General features: G+C 57.9%; 10 protein-coding genes across 10 annotated transcripts; 5 read left to right on the forward strand and 5 right to left on the reverse strand.

The window, feature by feature from the left end:
• Positions 1 to 1,738: 1,738 nt before the first annotated feature.
• PLICBS_000525 (uncharacterized protein) lies at positions 1,739 to 2,778 on the forward strand (the record flags this gene model as incomplete). The annotated part of the gene is made up of 3 exons (XM_018318463.2): positions 1,739 to 1,872; positions 1,939 to 2,112; positions 2,184 to 2,778. The coding sequence occupies 3 exons, from the start codon at positions 1,739 to 1,741 to the stop codon at positions 2,776 to 2,778; spliced, it is 903 nt and encodes a 300-aa protein (XP_018183988.2).
• Positions 2,779 to 3,027: 249 nt separating this feature from the next.
• On the reverse strand, positions 3,028 to 4,549 carry PLICBS_000526 (uncharacterized protein; the record flags this gene model as incomplete). The annotated part of the gene is made up of 2 exons (XM_018318462.2): positions 3,028 to 3,306; positions 3,368 to 4,549. The coding sequence occupies 2 exons, from the start codon at positions 4,547 to 4,549 to the stop codon at positions 3,028 to 3,030; spliced, it is 1,461 nt and encodes a 486-aa protein (XP_018183987.2).
• Positions 4,550 to 4,946: 397 nt separating this feature from the next.
• Positions 4,947 to 6,788, forward strand: PLICBS_000527 (glucosyltransferase-like protein; the record flags this gene model as incomplete). The annotated part of the gene is made up of 2 exons (XM_018318461.2): positions 4,947 to 5,181; positions 5,239 to 6,788. The coding sequence occupies 2 exons, from the start codon at positions 4,947 to 4,949 to the stop codon at positions 6,786 to 6,788; spliced, it is 1,785 nt and encodes a 594-aa protein (XP_018183986.2).
• Positions 6,789 to 7,204: 416 nt separating this feature from the next.
• On the reverse strand, positions 7,205 to 7,614 carry PLICBS_000528 (ribosomal protein P2; the record flags this gene model as incomplete). The annotated part of the gene is made up of 2 exons (XM_018318460.1): positions 7,205 to 7,378; positions 7,456 to 7,614. 2 exons carry the CDS (start codon positions 7,612 to 7,614, stop codon positions 7,205 to 7,207), a joined length of 333 nt encoding a protein of 110 aa, XP_018183985.1.
• A 925-nt stretch (positions 7,615 to 8,539) lies between these two features.
• PLICBS_000529 (uncharacterized protein) lies at positions 8,540 to 9,722 on the forward strand (the record flags this gene model as incomplete). Its single annotated transcript, XM_018318459.2, has 2 exons — positions 8,540 to 8,545; positions 8,619 to 9,722. The coding sequence occupies 2 exons, from the start codon at positions 8,540 to 8,542 to the stop codon at positions 9,720 to 9,722; spliced, it is 1,110 nt and encodes a 369-aa protein (XP_018183984.2).
• A 534-nt stretch (positions 9,723 to 10,256) lies between these two features.
• PLICBS_000530 (uncharacterized protein) lies at positions 10,257 to 12,187 on the reverse strand (the record flags this gene model as incomplete). Its single annotated transcript, XM_065599614.1, has 2 exons — positions 10,257 to 11,091; positions 11,148 to 12,187. 2 exons carry the CDS (start codon positions 12,185 to 12,187, stop codon positions 10,257 to 10,259), a joined length of 1,875 nt encoding a protein of 624 aa, XP_065455686.1.
• A 550-nt stretch (positions 12,188 to 12,737) lies between these two features.
• PLICBS_000531 (DNA-directed RNA polymerase III subunit rpc25) lies at positions 12,738 to 13,566 on the forward strand (the record flags this gene model as incomplete). The annotated part of the gene is made up of 5 exons (XM_018318457.2): positions 12,738 to 12,749; positions 12,814 to 12,912; positions 12,969 to 13,065; positions 13,135 to 13,285; positions 13,344 to 13,566. 5 exons carry the CDS (start codon positions 12,738 to 12,740, stop codon positions 13,564 to 13,566), a joined length of 582 nt encoding a protein of 193 aa, XP_018183982.1.
• Positions 13,567 to 13,645: 79 nt separating this feature from the next.
• Positions 13,646 to 14,656, reverse strand: PLICBS_000532 (ER membrane complex subunit 3; the record flags this gene model as incomplete). The annotated part of the gene is made up of 4 exons (XM_018318456.2): positions 13,646 to 13,824; positions 13,882 to 14,043; positions 14,115 to 14,509; positions 14,610 to 14,656. The coding sequence occupies 4 exons, from the start codon at positions 14,654 to 14,656 to the stop codon at positions 13,646 to 13,648; spliced, it is 783 nt and encodes a 260-aa protein (XP_018183981.1).
• A 386-nt stretch (positions 14,657 to 15,042) lies between these two features.
• Positions 15,043 to 15,922, forward strand: PLICBS_000533 (uncharacterized protein; the record flags this gene model as incomplete). The annotated part of the gene is made up of 3 exons (XM_018318455.2): positions 15,043 to 15,079; positions 15,221 to 15,504; positions 15,560 to 15,922. 3 exons carry the CDS (start codon positions 15,043 to 15,045, stop codon positions 15,920 to 15,922), a joined length of 684 nt encoding a protein of 227 aa, XP_018183980.2.
• A 315-nt stretch (positions 15,923 to 16,237) lies between these two features.
• Positions 16,238 to 20,072, reverse strand: PLICBS_000534 (uncharacterized protein; the record flags this gene model as incomplete). The annotated part of the gene is made up of 6 exons (XM_065599615.1): positions 16,238 to 17,251; positions 17,309 to 18,997; positions 19,057 to 19,634; positions 19,683 to 19,745; positions 19,796 to 19,930; positions 19,985 to 20,072. 6 exons carry the CDS (start codon positions 20,070 to 20,072, stop codon positions 16,238 to 16,240), a joined length of 3,567 nt encoding a protein of 1,188 aa, XP_065455687.1.
• Between the last annotated feature and the right edge of the window lie 528 nt (positions 20,073 to 20,600).

A 20,600-nucleotide genomic window follows, 5' to 3' on the forward strand; every position in this document is an offset into this window, starting at 1 on the left:
CTCCGACGCGCAATGCCGCGTCTAAGCCGCCGATAGCCAAGAGCACGTCGCGACTGCTGGGTACGGAGCACTCCGATCCTTTGGAAGTCATGACGAGAGCGAGATTTTCAGGGTGCAGGTAGCCCGCAGGTTCTATGCAGCGCGGCTCGGAGACCAGACAGACCCTACCCTGCCTCCCGCGCAGAGTAACATTGAAGGCTTGCAGCAGACACAATGTGCGCCTCGATCATGGCACTGCACTGCACTGCACATCCGGTACTGCCTCTCCGGCTCCCGACGATCCGGCTGACTCCCCTCGGAGCCACCGTTTGTCCTCGTCGGTTCCATGTTTAGTCGATGGGAAAGAATCCAAGACATTGCGGTCGGGCAATCTTCCGTGCGTGTGGAAGCCCTGCCGGGCAGATCCCAATTCACCCGCCGTCCCGATCCTCCGCAAGAAGAGGAACTCATAGCCGTGTCAGCCGGGGCTCAAGAGTTATGCGTGTACATACATGACTAAGTGATCGATTCACAAGACGGCGCTCGCTGGGCGTCTCAATCGCTGCCGGGTTGAGCTTGATTCGCCACGATGCAACGCTGGGGCTTGGTGGTTGGAACCGGGCATCGGGCTTAGGCGCAGCCACAGGCAAACGTTCCTGCAGGCGCGGCACATCCTATAAGTTAGCACTTTATGCCGCAGGGGTATGTTCCGCGAAAAAGTCCATCAACGTTCTAGTCTGACGCTCTGCAGTTGGCTGGCCAAGGGCCAAGGAGCTGTCGCCCGCCGGCGCCGGCTCTGCAGAGTAGGCGTCGGCGGCAGAGGGGGGGGTGTAAGCGGTGCTCTCCGCGGAAGGCAAGGGAACCTGGTCGGCCGCTTCGATCTGAGGACGTGCATACGAGGTAGTAGCATGACTTGAATGCACAGAGTGTCGAGTCTACATGTATGGAGCAGCGAAGCAGGGGTGATTTGCTCTGCATACACATGTCGAGAGCAGCACGACCGGAGCATGTGCGCCCGCGATGGTTTCAGTTGGGAGAATCTCAAAATAGTGCCCTATCGCCCCGCGACTTTGGCACACGTCACATTTGCCTCTGCGATTCAATTCGGATCGGCGAGGACGAGTTTGCTACAGCCTCTGAGCTACCGTTTGTTCTGTGGTACTTACGCACAGCGCTTGTGCCTGGGAATAAACGGAGCAAGCGAGTGTGTTGCCCGGCACTTGCGCGGCGATCCTTGACCGGCTTCACAGAATCACCACCGTGTGTCTAACAAAGTTTTCCGGCTCGTCGGTACTAGGGGCGGGCCAACACCAAGCGAGTATACAGTAGCACCTAAGACGTAAAAACAAACATGTATGCTTCCTACAGGGCACCCATGTGGTTGCATTGCATGTGCGATGCACGGCCGGCTGGGCGGGCAGCATCGCCGCTTCCTCAACGGCGGGCAGCGTCGGATCTACACTTCGGGCAAGGGCGATGAGGACGGCGGTTCGCAAAGCCTGGGCCGGTCAGTATCACGGAAGTCTCAGTAAAGCTTCCATTCTTAGACTTTGTAAAAAAAAACTTGTCGGTGCCGTGAGGGTGCAATCAGATATAAAAACGCGGCATGCCGCCGTGTCCAAAGCCTCAGACTTGGAGACAGCATCAGCACTTACAACCTCTACTCCTTTGATCAAGTCGCCGAACAGATCATTTACAAGCCCTAAGTCTCCTTGAGCCAACCGCCGCTTTCTCTCCTCAGTATTCTCTTCCCGAAACCATGAAGACCGCAGCAGGACTTGTCTTCGCCCTCGCTGGCATTGCCAGCGCGGCTCCTCGACCTACTGAATCCACCTGCCTCGACGAGTCCCTCTGCATTGACGGCATGAGCGAGTGCGGCGTGGCCTGGGGCGGGTACGTTTCTGTCTCCCGTGCCCAGATTCATCAGTGACCGTTGTGATACTTACGACTCGTTCTCAGGTGCTACAACCCGTGCTCCCAGCCAGCTCCTACTCCAGCGCCGTGCCCCGCCACGTCCTCTGACAAGTCGACGATAACGGCTGCTCCGACGCCAACGGCTTCCCCTGAGGATGACTGCCACACCCGGACCGTCTGTGTTGATGCCATCAACTCATGCGGCATCCGCTATGGCGGGTACGTGCAATAACCCCTGCTGCCATTGCGACGGAATGGGGCGTTGAGAGTGGTGCTGACTTTGCACACAGCTGCATCCCGGACTGCAAGCCCTGGGCACTCAGCGTTCCTCCCTGCCCAAGCTCAACGACAAAGAGTGTCTCTGTCGATGGGTACATGACTGCGTGGAAGCGCGAAGATGGCAAAATGACCGCCTGGAAGAGCGACGACGGCAAGATGACCGCTTGGAAGAGCGACGATGGCAAGATGACCGCCTGGAAGCGAGACGAGCAAAACATGACGCCAGCTTACAAGTCCGGCTTCATGACTGCCTGGAGGCGCGATGAGGGTAGAATGACCGCCTGGAAGGACGATGACGGCAAGATGACTGCCTGGAAGTCCGACGATGGCAAGATGACCGCTTGGAAGTCCGACGATGGCAAGATGACCGCTTGGAAGGACGATGACGGCAAGATGACTGCTTGGAAGCGTGACGAGGGCCGCATGACAGCCTGGAAGTCCGACGATGGCAAGATGACGGCCTGGAAGCGCGACGATGGTAAGATGACTGCTTGGAAAGACGACGACGGCAAGATGACTGCCTGGAAGGGTGACGACGGCAAGATGACGGCATACACGTACAAGTCTGGCTTCATGACTGCGTGGGCTCCTCAGCCGACTCAGTAGTCACGGGGACCATTCGTCGCGGGGCTTTTCAAAGCGGCAGCCAAAAACTGATGCATCACGAACATGGGGAAAGGAACGCGCTCAAAAGTTTGTTGATTTCTTTTCTGCGCTTTGTTTCGTTGGCTTGCACCAACCTGACCTGCCCGCTTGGAGCGGGATACGCCTAATAATCCATAATGAGTAGACCTTGACTTAGACTACATAATAGCACGCTTTGATTTCCCAATTCCTTCATCTGAAATACCTTTTTTAATAATATGCACTGCTCCCAGGCGTGGAACTTGTCCGCCCGTAGTCCACCGACGTTCCAGGGTAGGCACCAATGGGCATGGCCGGGCTGGCATGTGCCTCGTCGTCGGAGCTCAGCTCGTGGCCTAATTCATCTTCGCCGTCTGGAGGAGCTCGCATAGACTCTAGGACATCTCTGTCCAGCACTGGGGGTTGATACGGCCGCAAGATACAAATCTCGCGCCCCGAGGGCATCTTGGCCAGGAGAGAGTTGACGGGTGGTATCAACTGGGTATTCATCTGCAACCTCAGTCAGCCGATGCACCTTGTAACTCAGCCCAGGTCGCGAAAGCAAGCTTACAGTGTCATTGATCTTGTTCCACTTGTCGTCCAGCAGTTCGAGAATCCTCGTCTCCTCTAGCCGGCCCGCGTCGGCGCCCCAGGCTGTCTCCTTTTCGACGCGTCGATCTTCCCTCTTCTCAGTCAGGTCCTTTTTGAAGCGGCTGAAACTCAAGCCTTTCTTGCTTTCCCTGTCCTTGGGTTCGACACCGAGCGCGGCGAAGCCGGCGCGGAGCCAGCCGATGCCCTCGGCGGTGTTGCCGTCAATCTCCGCATGGATGCCGAAGAACCTGCATGCCTTGGCTCGACTTGTCCGTCGAAGGTCCTCAACATATCTGGTAAGCCCCTGACTCATCTTGGTAGTACCGGCCCCGGCGGACTGACACAGGGAGGCCGCTTTTGCTGCGTGGTCGGACGCCGCCAGACAGAGACGGGCGTTCAAGTGGGCCTTTGTCTTGGGAATGTCCGGGGATTTGAACATCCACTCCTTGTCGCTTTTATTCCTACCTTGCGCAACGGCGGCGGGATATGGATCATCTTTCGTGACTGCCAGCAGAGTTGCCTCGGCCAGCGCCAGAGACGCCAGGGCGCGAGCCGTGGCCGGAGAAACGTCCACGCAGGGCGGGGTGCTGGAGATTTGCTCGCTTCTGGTTGCAAGATAGTCATACAGAGACGCGGCATCTAGAAGGTGCTTGTTTGCTGTTTGGACTGCCGCCGTCCTCTCCGTCGAGCCGATGAACTCCCCGTTGATGACGTACAACGGCTGAAGTATTGATCTTGCGGTAGAGACGTAGGCAAACGCGAGTGTGGACAGGACAAAGAATATTTCGTACTCCAGGGAGTTGATCTTGACCCGCGGTCGTTCCTTTCCCGGAACGATGTCGCCGGACAGCGTTGGCCTCCAGCTGATGGACGGGGCAGTCTTCAAGACGACATTGATACTCTCCCCGCCAACGAGCGCATGAGGGCTCACACCGGCATCCACTGCCAGAAGATAAGGGATGTATGCATCCAGGCTGGCTATGACGATGGCAAGGTCTCCGGACCGAGAGGCTGCGGGTAAGCGCTTGTGTTTCTTGAGGGCATCGCGCATGACCCCACGCTGCGTGCTGGCGTGGATGGGCAGCGACGGATGGGAGTCGCAGCCGAAGCAGGATGAGAAGGAAAATGCCGACGTGGTCGGCAGAACAAATGGGAAAGGCATATTGGAAGCTCTAAAGGTGCCGTGTATACTTAGCAGAAGTGAGGATGGGCCATGTTGGAATGGCTGGAGAGACGTTTTGACGGGATAGAAGTCTTGGCTATTTGAAGGTTGGCAGCCAGTGGCATCATAGGCTTACGGTCCAGCGGCGACGCAGTCACACTGTGTAATTACGTGTCTTTTGGCAGGAGTCTACAGTGCGATTTGACAGTGCATACGCGTCCCCATGAGGACCCCACGTCCCTTCCAACTGGACACTTATTAGTGCGCGTCGTCCAGGGAGCTCCAGCTCCAAGCAGTGGGTTCGCACCTCCTCGAGCCACTTCAACCCACGGCTGCATTTCCGGCCGCTCCATGAGCTCCCGCAGTCTGCAATCGACCCCATCGATGCGGTGACACCATGGCAATGGCCAGTCCCTCGCCGCACAAGCCCCGGCGCAAGCCCAAGAAGCCTGGCAATGGCGCCGACGTGATCGCGCGAACGCGCTCCGAGGCGCTGGTCCGGACACCCACCTTCCCCCTGTCGGCGTTCCTGTGGCCCGCGCGCAGCTCGTCGTCACAATGGGAGGTGCTCCCGCTCATCCTGATGGTCGTCGGGCTCTTCCGATGGGCTGCCGGCCTCTGGGGTTACTCTGGTACGGTCCAAGGCCATCGCGTCGTCGCGGACGGAAGCTAACTTGCATGCTGCACAGGCTTCCAACGGCCGCCCATGTTCGGAGACTACGAAGCACAGCGGCACTGGATGGAGATCACCACACACCTCCCGATTTCGCAATGGTACTTTCATGACCTGCAATGGTGGGGTCTTGACTACCCGCCGCTCACGGCCTACCACAGTTGGGTCATGGGCAAGATTGGTGCCCTGATCGACCCGGCTTGGTTCGCCCTGTTCACGTCTCGCGGCTCCGACGACCCGACCTTGAAGATCTTCATGAGGGCAACGGTCATTGTGTCGGAATACCTCACCTACATCCCGGCCGTCGTCGTCTTTGTGCGTCGCTTCAGCCGTCTTAACGGTGTGGCCTCGTGGACTAGCTCTGTCGCCCTGGTCGCGATTCTGATGCAGCCGTCTACCATACTCGTCGACCACGTCCACTTCCAATACAACACGGTCATGCTAGGCCTCGTTCTTGCCAGTATGTCGAGTATGCTTGCCGACCGATACTTGTGGGCGGCAGTCTTCTTCGTCGCGGCGCTGGGCTTCAAGCAGATGGCCCTATACTATGCCTTCAGCGTTTTCGCCTACCTCCTAGGGAAATGTGTCTTTCCCACCATCAACATTACCCGGCTGCTCGCTATTGCTCTCGTCACACTCATCTCATTTGCTATACTTGTGCTCCCCTTGGTCTTGGGGACCCTATACGACAGACATCGTGGCCTCGATCCGCGACCAGATTTGGATGGCCCTCCGCCGCCCCTTCCTCTTTTCCCTTTCCTGAATCAGTACTTCGATACCCATACCCATACCGTTTACTATGCGGTTGTTCAGCAGATGGTGCAGATGGTGCATAGGATATTCCCATTTTCCAGGGGCCTGTTTGAGGACAAGGTAGCCAACTTCTGGTGCGCCGCCAACGTCGTCTTCAAACTTCGGAATCTCCCTCCCGCGCTTTTGCAAAAGGCGGCGCTTGGAGCAACGCTCGCCGCAATCATCCCACCCAACATCATCTTGTTCTTGCGACCGCGGAAGACAACAATGCCGCTCGCCTTTGCGGCAACGGCCTGGGGCTTCTTCCTGTTCAGCTACCAGGTCCACGAGAAGAGTGTCCTTCTGCCCCTGATGCCGATGACCCTATTGCTCTCGGGAAAGCAAGGCATGAATGGGAACACTCGATCCTGGGTCGGGTTTGCGAATCTGCTGGGTGCTTGGACAATGTACCCACTGCTGCGTCGCGTGGACCTTCGAGTTCCCTACGCGGTCCTGTCGCTGCTATGGGCATATCTGCTGGGACTTCCTCCCACCTCATGGAGCGCGCCTTTCGAGGTTCAGGATGGCCGCTCCAAGAAGATGCAGTGGGCAACAGCGTTGCTCCACGGGCTGTTCTACGTCACCATGGGCGTTTGGCACGTTGCTGATGCATTCGTCAAACCGCCAGCGAGCAAGCCTGATCTCTGGGTTGTGGCAAATGTTGGCGTCGGCGCCGCTGGCTTTGCGCTTTGCTACCTGTGGTGCCTCTGGAGGCTTCTCGTGGAAAGTGGCCTTCTGCCTTCTAGCAAAGTAGCCAAGGCCAAGACGCAATAGGATGTCAATAATCATGGAGGTCGCGGTAGAGGGAGATTAGATGTGGACAAGTCCACCAGCGATACAATAGACAAGGCCACTCGATTGAGTGCCAGTTCACACGACGCGGTCATTCTGACAGCCTTCTGACAAGCACCTTTAGTCACATGCGATTTTTGAAGGTCACGGTCACCGCAGATGACGGCGGATTCTCAGGTCGGGGATCCAAGCGAAAGGTTTGCCTTCGAAAAAGCTCGAGTTGTCATTTCCATGAACAAGCCTAAAATGCCGGCCGTATTCCCGCCCGCAAACCTGTCCACGAGCAGCCAATCCTCCCACGCCAGAGACATGCAAGAACAGCCGCGTAACCCGCTCGAAACATTCCCGAAAGTTGTCGTTGGGTGTCATAACCGTGCGAAATCCTCGTGAGGAAGCGCTTAGTCGAACAGACCGAAACCCATATCCTCGTCGGACTCCTCCTTCTCCTCCTCCTTCTCCTCGGCAGGGGCGTCGGCAGCAGCGCCACCAGCGGCAGCACCGCCAGCGGCGGGGGCACCACCGGCACCGCCAGAGGGGACGGAGGCCAGCTTCTCGGTACCAGCGGCGATGAGCTACGTAGTCTGTCAGTATCCATTCTTGTCTTGAACCGCGAGCGCACGGATGATCCGCCTGCCGTAGAGTGTCGTACCTCGTTGATGTCCTTGCCCTCGAGCTCAGAGATGAGCTTGTTCAGGCGCTCGTCATCGGCCTCGATACCGACGCACGAGAGGACCTTCTTGACGTCGGCAGCGGAGGGGGAGGCGTTGCCGCCAAGGCCGAGGAGGAGGTAAGCTGCGAGGTGCTTCATTTTGAATGTGGTGACTGCACGTCAAGTCTTGTCAGCTTTGAGGCTCGTCGACGAAGCAGACCCGCGGGACGCGCATGCGACCGACGGGTGGTCGGCCGCGACATGCGCAATTGGGCGAGACGGGCCAGCAGGGTGCGGACTCACAGTTGGAGTGATCGAGAGGAACACGAGAAATCAATCAATTTAACCGCAAGTTGGGCGGAGACTGAAGCCTTCGAGTTCTGGTTGACTCTTGGTGGTTGGGGAGACAAGATCGAGGTTGAAAAGTTGCCGCCGGGCTGGCTGTTGACAATTTTACATCCTGTGGGCGCCAAAAATGTGATTAGGCGAGCAAATTGTTAGGGCGCGTGGGGCAGGCCGGTACGTACCCATGCCCTGCATTTGGGCCTGCGAAAAAGTCACGCCCGCGTTTGGGTTGCCCCTCACTGACCACCCCCCCTTCCATTGCTGCGTGTGGCGCTCTCTCCGAATGCCGCGCACCGCCACATCCCCTCGGGGTCTTCTTGCGTGGGCATCACGTGGACCTCAGCCTCGGGGGAGGCTGTGGCGCAAACTTTCCTTCGGCTTCACGCCTGCTGGCCGTTGTTGGCCTGAATCATTGGACTCTTCCTGTCCTGCGCCTTTTGCTTTGACCATTCTTGGCACTTTCTTTCTCCCGTCATCTATTAAGGCCGTTCAAAGCCTCTGTCTTGTCATTTTGGGCGCCCGCAGCTGTCTCACGCGATCACACCAGCATTTCCCCGAGATACGAAAGGATCGTCGCCCTGAACCACCACTTCATGAGGGGGTCGGCCTGAGCACGCCACGTTGCCCAGTGCTCCGGTGGAGAGCGTCGTGGCTTCTCCCGACTGACATATCTATCTCTTTCTAATTCACGACATCGGTCTGGCTCTGGTCACGCCTCTTCAAGGGCAGGGCAGTCACGATGCCGGTATGTTTTGCTTGTCCCCGCGATGTTTGCGGATGTCAAAGTGGGAGACTGACCGCGTGCCCCCATCCCACAGATCGGAGACCTCTTGGCTCAGATTACTGGCGACCAGTCGACTGCCGGCTCGGCCCGAACACCAACGCTCCCACGAGGGAGCCAAGTGCCGACGAAGCGCAAACCCGACGATGACTTGCGTGGGAATGCCGCCAAGGCGGTTCGCCACGTCCCGCCTTCGCAAAGACCGAGCCAAGGCTCGCGCCCAACAAGCGACAAGCCCAGCCCATCGCAACGACCGGCCACGAACGACTTGAAATTCGGCGTGGTCGACAGAAGCAAGCCGACAAACGCAGCTTCGAAGCCGGTCAAGCCCCTGGGCTCCGGGGCCCGACCAACGGTAAACAAAGCACCGGCGCCAGCCCCGGCGGCCCCGAGGGTACCACCAAAGAAGGGATCCTTCGCTGAGATCCTCGCGCGGGGCCAACGGGCTCAGGCCGTAATGGGTCAGGTCGGCAAGATCCAGCACAAGAAGGTTGAAAAGGGAGCAGCGCGGAGCAAGGATGATGCGAAGGCTGCACCACCTGTCAAAAGTCAACCCGCGCAAGGAAAGAGCAAGCCAGCGACTGGGTACTCTGGGACGTCGAAGGCCGCGCCTCGAAACGGCGTGAATGGTCACGGTACGGCTGGAAAGAAGGACTCCCGCAACACTCCGCCTGCCCGACCAAAGGCCGCAGCCTCTCGACGTGAAGCGGAAGAGGAAGCCGCCAAGAAGGTCAAGAAGGCCGCCCTCGTCAACACCGGCTACTCCGGTACCGCGCGGCCCAAGCCCGCGGAAACGGGTCACCGCAAGAAGGAGACGCCTCGCGGCGGAGCGCTGCTCAACGCGCCCATGTCTCGCGGCTCCTCGAAGCGATCGCGCTACGAGGAGGACTATGACGAGGAGCTCGATGACTTTATTGAATACGACGACGAGGAAGACGAGGGCCCGAGATATGGCTACGAGTCCGACGGTTCGTCCGACATGGAGGCCGGCCTGGACGAGCTCGACGTTGAAGAACGCCGGGCCGAGTACCTCGCCCGAAAGGAAGACATCGAGGAGGAGCGCCTTGAGAAGACCCTCAAGGCAGCCAAGGAGGATCGCAAGCGCAAGGCTATGGAGCAGCTGCGAGCGCGCCGCCGCTGACGCGGGGGAGCTAGGAAGGCGACCGGATACCACGAGGCTTGATTACTTGTCCGTTTTGGGCATCACCTGGGGCGTTGGGAAGATTGGCCATGGCATTGATACCGTATCTTTACCTCGATTCATTAGCGGCGGAGTTTGATCGTTTCATCCCTCTCACTTGGATTCCTTTCCTTTGCGAGCCACATGCGAAAGAGGTGTCGAGGAGGGTCCCGGTTGAGATAGCATGCGGGGGATTTGGGTGTTGGGCACGGAGCAGCGATGTATTTTCATACTGAGACTGGCATTTGAATGAGTAAACATGTCAAGCAGATGCACATTTATTCTCCATTACCATGTGCCGTGCATGAGCTATGCATCGACCTGCAATATATCTACTGCTCCGGGAAGAAATGAATATTCAATTACAATCTTACACCTGCAACGACTCCTTCCAACTGTCTCGCTCCAAAACTCATGGACATGGATGGTCTGCCACTGAGCAGACCCCATTTCCTTCGGCTCGAACACTGTCGCGCCTCTTTTGTCCCCTTCATCTCAAGGCAAGTCATCGCTCCCAGACGGCTTGCCATTTCCGCTGCCGTATGGCTGCAGGAGCCAGCCTTGGTAGTGCTCAGCCCCTTGGCTGCTGACGACCTTCGCAGATGGGAGGGCCGGCGGCTGCGGGTTACGGCGACTCGAGTTGGCCTCCTTCTTGATGGGGGGTTCAGGCAACGATGCTGGGGCGGCCGGCAAAAGACTCGATCCGTTGGGCTTCTTGTTCTTGTCCTTTTCTTCTTTCACGTCCACATCCATGGCGTCGGCGCCTCCTTGGCCCTTAGGGACAGCCTTCATAGCGCCCTTTTCGCGAAGGTACTGGATGGACTGCAGAATAGTCAAATCTTCTTGTTCCTTATCGTTGAGAATCAAGCGTTGCTGGATGGTCATGCGACCATCGTTGGCCTCGCGCTCCTTCATGGCTGCTTCTCTTACTTCGGGGTCGTGGACGAAACGGCACTTGCCCTTCTTACCACAAGTTCCACCGGTGGCGTAATACTTGCAATGCTTCGAGACATCGGCCTTCTTGGCCGGGGGTGGGGGAGGCGGCGCGGCGGACTCGGTACGAGAAGACATGACTTCGGGCTTCTCGTCGTCCGAAGAGTCTGGAGACACGTCGCGCATCTCGTCGCCTTCATCTCCCTGCTCTCGCTTTCGCTTGATAGAAGACTCAACCTTGCGCAGCTGCTTCCGCAACTTGTCGGCTTGCTTCTCCAGAGAGGCGGCCTTGTCCTCATCCTTTCGTGCCACCTCGGCAGCCTTCTTGGCTTCCACTCGTGCGCGCGTGGGGAAATTCTTGCGGCGTTCCGCCAAGAAAGCGGCGACGTCAGAAATTCTAGAGCATGTTAGGGTTGCTCATACCAGGACAGCCTTGGGGTCAAGGCGACATACTGTAGGGTCTCGGCGCCAATAAGGTCTAAGAGAGCCTTCTCCTCTCCTTCGTCGTCCTCAGACTCAGACTCCATGCCGGGGGTCAAACCTAGTGTGTTCGTCTTGCGCTTCTTCTTCTTGCCAGCCGACTGCGATTCCACCTTGACTTTGGCATCGTTGCCGTGGTTCTGGTGGTTCTGGTGGTTCTGCTTTGGGTGACCGTGGTGGCGAGCCTTGTCCCCGCCGTGATGGTGACCACCACGCCCGCGAACCCCGTCTCTATGTCCTCCACCTCGGCCACGACGATGGTACTGACCACCGTGATGGCTGTCCTGGTGATGAACAGGCGCAGGAGGAGGCGGTGGGCCCGAGTAAGGGTATTGGGCTGGGGGATAGTGGGCAGTGCGAGGATCATGCGGATATGGCTGGCCGTAAACTGGCGCCACCGGCTCGTGGTCGTAGCCCTGCCGAACCGGCGCCCCCATGTGCGAATGCTTCGGGGCACCACGGTCACCGTAACCGCCTCGACCTCGGTTGTTAGAGTAATGCCCCTGCTGGGGTGAGCCCCAATGAGAGGCAGCCGGCTGGGGAGGAGCCTGGTACGGGTGGCCGTATTGTTGCGGCGCCCCGTAGGCAGGCTGCTGGGAGTATTGGGTGGGGGCATATGACTGAGGGGCGTAGTTTGGATGATAGTTTGATGGAGAGATGGGTGAGGGAGCATGGGGATGATGAGCGTTCTGCGGAGCGGGCGCGTGGCCGTGTTCCGGAGCCCACTGCTGCGGATGAGGCTGGTGATAGTTCGCCGCAGCGGAGGGTGCGCCGTATGCAGTCATGCCATGGGCCGAATATGGCTGGGGAGGATACTCGTAGTGAGTTGGAACCGCGGCGCCGGCGGCCTGATAGTCGCCTCTGCCCCGGGAGTACTGACCCCCGCGGCCGCGGCCACCAGATGCCCCCCCTCCCCGGTGGTGAGCGTAGGAAGGCGTCGGTTGCCCATACCCGGGATGGCCGCCCGAGGCGGACGGAGGTGGAGGCGGCGGAGCGTAGCCGTAGCCGGACATGGTTTCTGTCCCGGCCCGAGCCCGTTGTATCGCAGCAGAACACTTGTCTGCGGGTATAAAATTCGAATCAAACGGTCGGCGACTGCTTTCGGTGCTCTCTAGTCTAGAGTCGGTCGGTGTGACAACTTATTCGATCAAGCAAAATGCGACAACGGCCAAAAACAGGTGTGAGCGACAAATATGACAAAGGCGACACGGGCGTTGACGAAAGACAAACTCGTAAGGACGACACGCCGTGAAGCAGGTTGGTGGACAGTTGGAGAGGTGTGACGGCCCAAGAAAAGAGTTGAGGCAGTCGCGGCGCGTCTTGCTGCCTAGTCCAAAAGTGGCGGGCGGTGAAGCGTGGCTGCACGAGGGTCCGGCAGAATTTTGACCTTTGGTGCAGAGCTTCCTGATTTCACCAACTCAAATCGACAGCGACTCATCCTGTCCTTGATTCCAGATCGACAGGACAGCGAAATTACCGTCGCTCTGTCATGGGAGATTCGATTCCGCATATTGTCCTAAAATATTAACCGAATCGGGCCTCTTGGGCGGAGCAGACACAACCATGTTCATCTTGGTATGCCCCGCCACTCATTCTACAGAAATTCGACGCCGGCAGCTAACTGGAGCAACACCGTCAGACCAAGATCTCAGATCTTGTCCAGATCCATCCGGAGGACTTTTCAAAGCATAGCATAGTCGCCCTGGAAGACAACATCAACGCCAAATACGCTAACAAGGTCTGACATTCCGTTGCATTCTCGTGTCGGCCCAGTCGACTGACCCAAACCCTCAGGTCATTCAAAAGATTGGACTGTGCATATGTCTGTATGACATTCTGTGGACGTCCGAGGGTTTGATCGGCCACGGCACCGGCCTTGTGAACGTCAATGGTATGAGCCTTCCTCCATGATTGTCTACCAATGCGAAGCCATCGGCATAGTAGGCTGACAGAAACGCAGTCGAGTTTCGAATGGTTGTCTTTCGGCCCTTCAAAAATGAGATTATGCTCGGTAGGATACGAAGCTCCACGCCTGCAGGGATCAACATAAGAACAGAATTCTTCGACGACATCTTTGTTCCGTTCGATGAACTGCCAGAAGGCGCAGAATAGTGAGTACCGTTGCATGCCGGAACTCGGTGAGAGGCGGAGAATACTGACCCGTCACAGCAACCACAGCGAGCAGCTCTGGATCTGGAATGTTGAGGATTCGAGACTCTTTTACGACAATCACGAGATGGTGCGGTTCCAGGTCTTGGACGAGGAGTGGCACGACCAGACGCCTGCAGGACCGTCGCAGGGCGAAGACGCGCCGGCGAAGTCACCATACAGGATCAAGGGAAGCATGGTCCGGGACGGACTGGGCGTGTGCCTGTGGTGGGACGAAGCCTGAAGGGCGACATGATCCGCGTGCGAGACGCCAGCCTTTTTATTGTATTGTACACGGTCTATACCCGGCCAGTACCATGAATCTACGATTTGATACCCTCCAGCAGGCGTTCCTCGACATCGTCCAAGACGGAGTAGTGCTCGACGACAGCCAGGTTCTCGGCCTCGGCCTTGAACTGCTTGTCCGGGTCTTGCCCGGGGCCTCCCATACCGCCCATGGGCATCTGCTGCGCAGCCATCTGCTGGGCCATCTGACTGGCGGCTGGCGAGGGATAGTTAGTCTCATTGGATGATTGAGGAAGACGGAGAGGACGCTCACCATTGTCGCTGCCGAGCAGGAAGACGTAGACGAATTGCAGACCAAAGATGCAGAGAAAGTACCAACTGATGCTGGACATCCACCGGGGGTCCATGTCCTTGGTCTGCACACCCGCCTGCAGCATGCTCTTGAACTTGATGGTGATGGGAAACGGCAGCTTCACTAGGAGGGAGTTAGCGCGCAGGCACGCGGGAGGCTCGAGATTCCTCCAGCAGCTGGGGAACTGGACGCACTGATGACGTATCCGCTGAAGAAGGCATTGATCCAGCTCATGATGAGCGTGTTTGGGATAATCATGGCCATGTTGTTCTTCATCATGCCCATCATGCCGTCCATCTGGCTCGGGTCGGTGAGCGGGTTGGCGGGGGGCTGGCCCTTGCGCTCAGGCTCCTTGAGGAATGCGCCCGACTCGTAGCCCGCGGTGAGGCCCTCGCGGCGGGCCTCGAAGGCGCGCTGCGACAGCGCGTGGTAGTTGGAGCGGAGGGCGACGCCGCGGGCGAGGGCGCGCTGCTCCCGGAGCGCGCGGGCCTCGAGCTTCTTGGGCGCCGTGGCCATGAGCACCGAGGCGTAGTGGCGGAGCACGCCGGTGAGGACCATGACGACGGTGATGGGGATGAGGATCCAGTAGCTGCGACGGGGCATCGGGGCGCCATGGTCAGCGGGACTCGTCTGCGGCTCAGGGAAGGATACCAGAGGACTGGAGAGGCAAGGACGGGGGTCGTGCGCACAAGAGCTGGGGGTCCCTGTGGAGGGTCTGGACGGGAATTTGCGCCATCGTGAGGGTGTCGATTATCGATGCGCTCGCGGGAGATGGGGATTGATGGCAGCGGGCAGACGGACAGACGGAGGTGCGTCTGCGGTGGTGTCTGACGGAGGGATGATGGTGGTGGTGCACTGGTGGAGGTGGAGGCTTGCTGCTCGGAGCTTTGATTCTGCCGCAGACAGACGCATTGATGGCAAGCTGTGCCGCATGTGGGGCCGGTCTCAGCACCTCCAGGCACAAGCTGCTGGAAGGCCACCTAGCTCTCCGTGGCAGGCCAGCGCCAACCCCACGCCTCAACTTACATCCATCGCGACAACACGACACCCTCCTTCCTCGAGCTCGCCCTCCAACGCAGCAACCCCCCACGGCCTGCCCTCGTGCACTCGACATCAGCCATCATGGCGACCGAAAAGATTAGCCTGTACAATCTCGCCGGTAAGATTTCCACCCTCGAAGACGCCCCAATTGGCGAACTTCTCTCCGCCCAATGACCCGCCCGCCCTGCATGCAGTCGCATTCGTGTCCTCCAGAGCCTCCTCGTCACTGACGTCGTCGTCTCTCTCTTTCTCTCTGCAGACCTCAAGAACACCTCCGACGACGCCATCCCCAACTACCTCAACTCCCTCAAGTTCAAGCAGTCCCACTTCCTCACCGACGTACGCCTCGCGCTCGGCTACACGGGCTTCGCCCTCGCCGCCGCCTGCTTCCTGTGGGACTACAAGCTGGGCTTCGAGAGCACCAAGACGTACACGGCCGCCGCTGTCGCCGTCTACACCCTCATCAATGGCGCCCTGACGTTCTGGATATCCGAGGTGGAGAAGGGCACCGTCTACCAGGGCGCCGCTCCGTCAGGCGAAAAGGTACGGAGCGCACTGCTTCTTGAGAATCTAGGGCATGCTGACACCCACAACACAGGTCACCATCAAGAGCGCGACAAAGAAAAACGACCCCACGTACCGCCTCACCATCACCGTCGAGCCCAAGAACGCCACACCCGAAGTCGTCGAGCTGAGCAAGCCCTTCGCGACCTTCTTCGACGAGACGGGCCGCTTCGTTGCGCAGCCCTTCCAGGAGGCCCTCGCCTCGGCGGTGCCCGCCATCGGCCGCCGGGACCCCAAGCGCGTCAAGCTCGCCTCCCAAGCCATGCTCGACGCCAACCCGGACCTGCTAGACGCGGTGCTGGCAGCCAACAGCGCCCAGGCGGAGGGCGAGAAGTCGGGTGCTGCGACAGGCGCCGAGCCCGCAGAGAAGAAGGGCGGAAAGAGGCGCAAGGCTTAAGCATCATAGGTGGTGCCGTGAGGTGGCTACAGGTTGCCGTGTAAAAATGAAGTAGAGGGAAGCGTGCACGAAGCGGGATAGCAAAGGAGGGCCGGCATTATATCCGGATCGGTTTTCTTAGGACAGTTTGGCAGCGTTATGACATTTCCCGATCGAGACCCAACTCTTTCTCGGCCTCTACTCTGTACATGATCGCCCAATGCAAAGGGGCATCTGGCTGCAGTGATCTATTTATGCCTCCGGCAAGTCGTCCAGTCCCACGAACTCCAGACTTGTCCAATGCCGCACGCCACATCCATGATCCATCACAACCACTCACTTCATATCTACCCACGCAGCCCGTGCCAATCTAGCCGTCTTCCTGAGGTCCCGGACGCGGTGTCCACACGCCGTTGCCAGCTCCCGCTGCACCTGTGCGGCAAAGGGCACAACATGCCTCGACTCAAAGAGACGAGGCAGGCCGCCCACAATCTCCAACGCGATCTTCCCACTCTCAGCCTGGACTGCAGAATCCGCAGCTGGACCGCCCGCGTAGTCTGCTGGCATCCACTCTGGTCGGGTGCGCACCACAGTTGACCGACTCGAGAACAAGGCAACGCAGACATTGATGAGGCTGCGAATGTGACCTTGAAGAGTCTCCGGTGCCTTGGTAATAATTTGCTTCAACACGTCCATTGCTGCCTTGGCGTCTGGGCCGGTTCCCAGGTTCTGGGCAACGGAGATGGCCACGCGCACTACCTTGCCCGAGTCATCTTCATACACCTCGAAAGGCATTTCGCGAACCATCAGCAATGTGGCAATGGCGTAGTTGGTTTTGATGAGGGGCTCCTGGATGTCGGGTGATCCGCCGACAGCAATGGCCATCATAGGCTGGACAAGGTCGAAGTAGAGCTTCTGTTTCCACAGGGGCTTCATGACGCCACCACGGCCGAAGTATGCGTTGCTGAAGCCAGCGATGATGTCCAAGCCCCGCGCAAGACGGTACCCGGAGATCCTGCTACCAGGAGCTTCCCGCAACAGCTGGAGTAAGCCTTTTGTCTGCTTGCCAGTGCATCGTAGTACCAAAGCCCCAACAACCACATAAATGGTCAGGGCTCGTTCGACTCCGTTGCTTTGCTGTTGCTGGTTTGACTCTATAGAAGCCTGCTCCAAGGCCCCAGCCAAATGCTGCTCTAGTGTCGCGATCGTCTCGGGCAATGTCTCGAGCTTATACTTGTTTGCCAAGTAGCCGAGGATAGACCTGGTAGACGGCAGCACAGTCGGATCACTCGACTCCACGGCGGAGGAGGTGCATTTGACCAAGACACGCTGTGCAACCCCAATCTCGTACTGCAAAGCCTTGTTAGCTGCAATTATGCCTGCGGTAATACGGCGAAGATGACTTACAAGTTGAGCAATGAAAGCTGGTGGCATATTCCGCAGCAGTCCCGCGGAAAGAATGCTCAGAGGGCTTAAAATAAGCCAATCCACCAGTTCATCTGTGGACGAGTCCACTCCCGGAGCAAGCGACACGTCTTCGTCCCGGAACAAAGTCAGAACCCAAGTTTCCATGCCGCGGCACGAAATCTTCTTGCTGCTCATCTTGTCGATGACATGAGAGGCAAGGTTTGATAGCTGATGCAGGTAGCGAACCTCTGCACCTCTATCCGTCCTGGCGAGTGCATCACTCAAGTTAAGCCCGTTGTTCCCACTCGAGAGATGTTGCGCCTTGGTTGCGCGACGGTAGAGCTGTCGGCAAACACCAAGGATGATGAGGAGCCCATCGTCGTTCACCTTGGAAATGTTTTCCTGGTTTGAGTTTATGTCCTTTCGAGCATTAGGAGCCGCAAACTCTTGACCTTCTTGACTTGTCCATGTCCGACCGCTGTCGAAGGACTCGAGTTCGGGATATCTTGCGGTGAACTCGGGGGACCAAGGATTTTCTGATGTCCTTTCGGACCAGATATGATCGCCCAAGAGGCCACTGCAAGCTTCGTCAAAGTACTCCAACGCCACCAACAGTGCGTCGACCAGGCTGCCCCAAAACTCGGGATCTGGCTTAGCAGCCATGGCGGCAACGAGTTCATTGTATACGGTGCCTACGAGGGCAAGGAAATGCCTCATGGCATTTGAATGCGACGGCCTCATGTCCGAGAATCCGACGACGGAGAGTATAGAACAAAGCCTCTGCGCGGAAAATGGGGTTTCCGTACTCGTCGTAGAGTCGCTTTGTCGAATAGTGGCCGCGACCCGTGCAGTCAGCGGCTGATATCCTTCTGGGTAACCCTGTATGGCGCGCTGAAGCGCCTTGATACTCTCGTTGACGAGCTCATCGGATGCCGCCTTCTGTGACTGGTCATGACGAGGCAGAGAGATGATGTCAAACAATGAGTCGCAGATCTCTGCACAAGTTGTCCCAGGCAGCAACAAGTGCGCGTTTGGCTGAGTCGAGTCTGGGGCCTCCCGCTTTGTGAGTACCGACTGGCGAGCAAGCGCTCCGATTCCCTGGACAGCCTCAGTTGCCAGCTTGATGTCATCGTATGATGCATTTGCATCCCTGCCAAGTTTGATGGGGCTTCCATAGACATCAGCGTAGAGTGATTTGAAGACTGAATCCACTGCTGCAAAGTCGGACCTTTCAGCATCCGTCATTTCCACGTCGGTCAGGAGTAGTCTGGTTTCGAGAATAATGTGTAAAATCTTGTGCAAGTCCCGCGAGTGCGCCGGCACCTTTGGGTGACGCAGGTTGTCTTTGATATGCGTGATGGCGGGTGCTACAATCAGAACAAACGCAGTCGTGCTTGCGCTCAGAACGCTGACCAGCAGTCGTCCGGACGCCGCAGTATATGTAGGGTTTGATAGGTCTTCGACGCAGTCGCGAGTGACGTTGAGGCTGAAATCGCGCAGCTCATCGCCCTTCAATCTCGTGGTAAGGGTCCTCATCACTTCGAGGGTCGCGTTGATGGTATCCTCAACCTCTCCATTGCGGACCTCATACTTGAGACTACTCCAGATCCGGTTGACGTATGGTAGGATTGACTGATCTGGCCTCGTATACTTTTCAAGGCACATGTCAATAGTTTGGAGGATGTCCACCTGACGAAAGGTTAGCCAGTACCTTCGAAACAAAGAACAGCATGTCGGCGTGCCTTGACATTGACAGTGACCCCATCCCCTTGGTCCAGCTTTCCTAACAGAAACGGGAAAGCCAGGGGGGCAAGACTGTCATTGGACGCAAAGCACTGCCGCAGCTCTCGCTTGAGCTCTGCTGGTTGAACCTTGCTCTGCGCGGTACGCGGCAAGGTGATGGGGAAGTAGGCTTTGAACGTGCCGTACACTTCCTCCGCCATTTCCTTCGAAGGCGAATAGTTTGATAGGAAGTGGCTGAGAATTCCAAACCAGACCATCAGACAGTCGGGGTCCCGCTCGTTCTGGCATAGTTGTAAAAGATCATTCATGAATCCGGAAGATGAGTCGCGATGCTGCAGGTCGCTGGCGATTGCGGGATCCACGACAAGCTGATGCAGCAACTCGTATACTGCCAAACGCGTCTTTGCGACCTGGCGGGGAAAATCGTCCTTGAGAGTGCAAACTTTGGAAATGATATCGCGAGCGCTCTGTGGTTGGAAGGACTTCATGCGGGCGATCTGCGACAAGGCGGTGGCGGACGGCTTGATGCCTGCTTTGTGGTCGACGTCAAACATGGCGCCGAAGAAAGCCACGAGAAGTTTGACTGCATAATAGTGAGCACGAGTTCGAGGTCTCGAGATGGCTTGCTTACCTTGACTTGGCTTCAAGACGTCGGGCTTCAGGAAGTCGATCGTCTCCGACAAGAACTCGAGCGCTGGATGAATTAGCCTTCACTGTGCATAACGTTTGCGAGACAATATTTACCTTTTGCTCTGGCGGTCCAGTCGGTTGAGTCTTGGCCGTTTTGCATCTCGTCATCGTCGCCGCCGGGCATCCATGGCTGGACGGACTCTACCCACCGCGCGACGGGATTCGAGGCTGGCGGGGCGCTTGAGATTTCTTCGTGCACAGCATTAGCGCCTGCAACTACTTGGTGGTTGAAGATCGACTGACCTGTGGCAGCTTTTTGAGCGATGCTGTTGCGCTTGGCAGCATCGTCCTCGAGCACAAACTCGAGGGCGAGCTGACGAAAGTCGGCCATGGCGCAGGTCCCCAAGTCGCCCAAGGTCGTAGTTCTAGGAAGAAGTCCTCAGAAGTGCAAGGCCATGTACCTGAGCACGTGCGACTGCGATGCCGTGTGAGGTGAGATGAGCGTGGGATATCCCGTGATGGCGGGGCAGCGGTCGCTGCAGTTGGACGAGGGGCAGTGACACAGGCCGGGTTCCGCTGTACTGCTTGCTGCTTGCCCTGGGGCCCTGAATGTGGTTCGTCTAAGTGACCTTGTTCGATAGCAGGCCAGGTTTCAATGGCGTCGTCGAGTGCCTGTGTCAACGATTCCAGGAGAGCAGATGGCGGTTGAAATATCGTGCGGCGTGCCGACGTCGGCTTTGGTGGGGGGAGGTTTTGGCAGCCGCAATCAACGGACGGAATTTCCAGCACCCCAGGCGTTGCCGCCCCACTTTTCCGCCCATGACGGCATTTCAATGATTCGAGCTTCGCCATTTCGTCTCGTCTTGCAATTCTTTCCCCCGTCAACTACGAATTGGGCTCGTCTGCGCAATTCCCCCCA

Source organism: Purpureocillium lilacinum (genome assembly GCF_023168085.1).
Source record: "Purpureocillium lilacinum CBS 284.36 DNA, scaffold_1, whole genome shotgun sequence".
NCBI classification, from domain to species: domain Eukaryota; kingdom Fungi; phylum Ascomycota; class Sordariomycetes; order Hypocreales; family Ophiocordycipitaceae; genus Purpureocillium; species Purpureocillium lilacinum.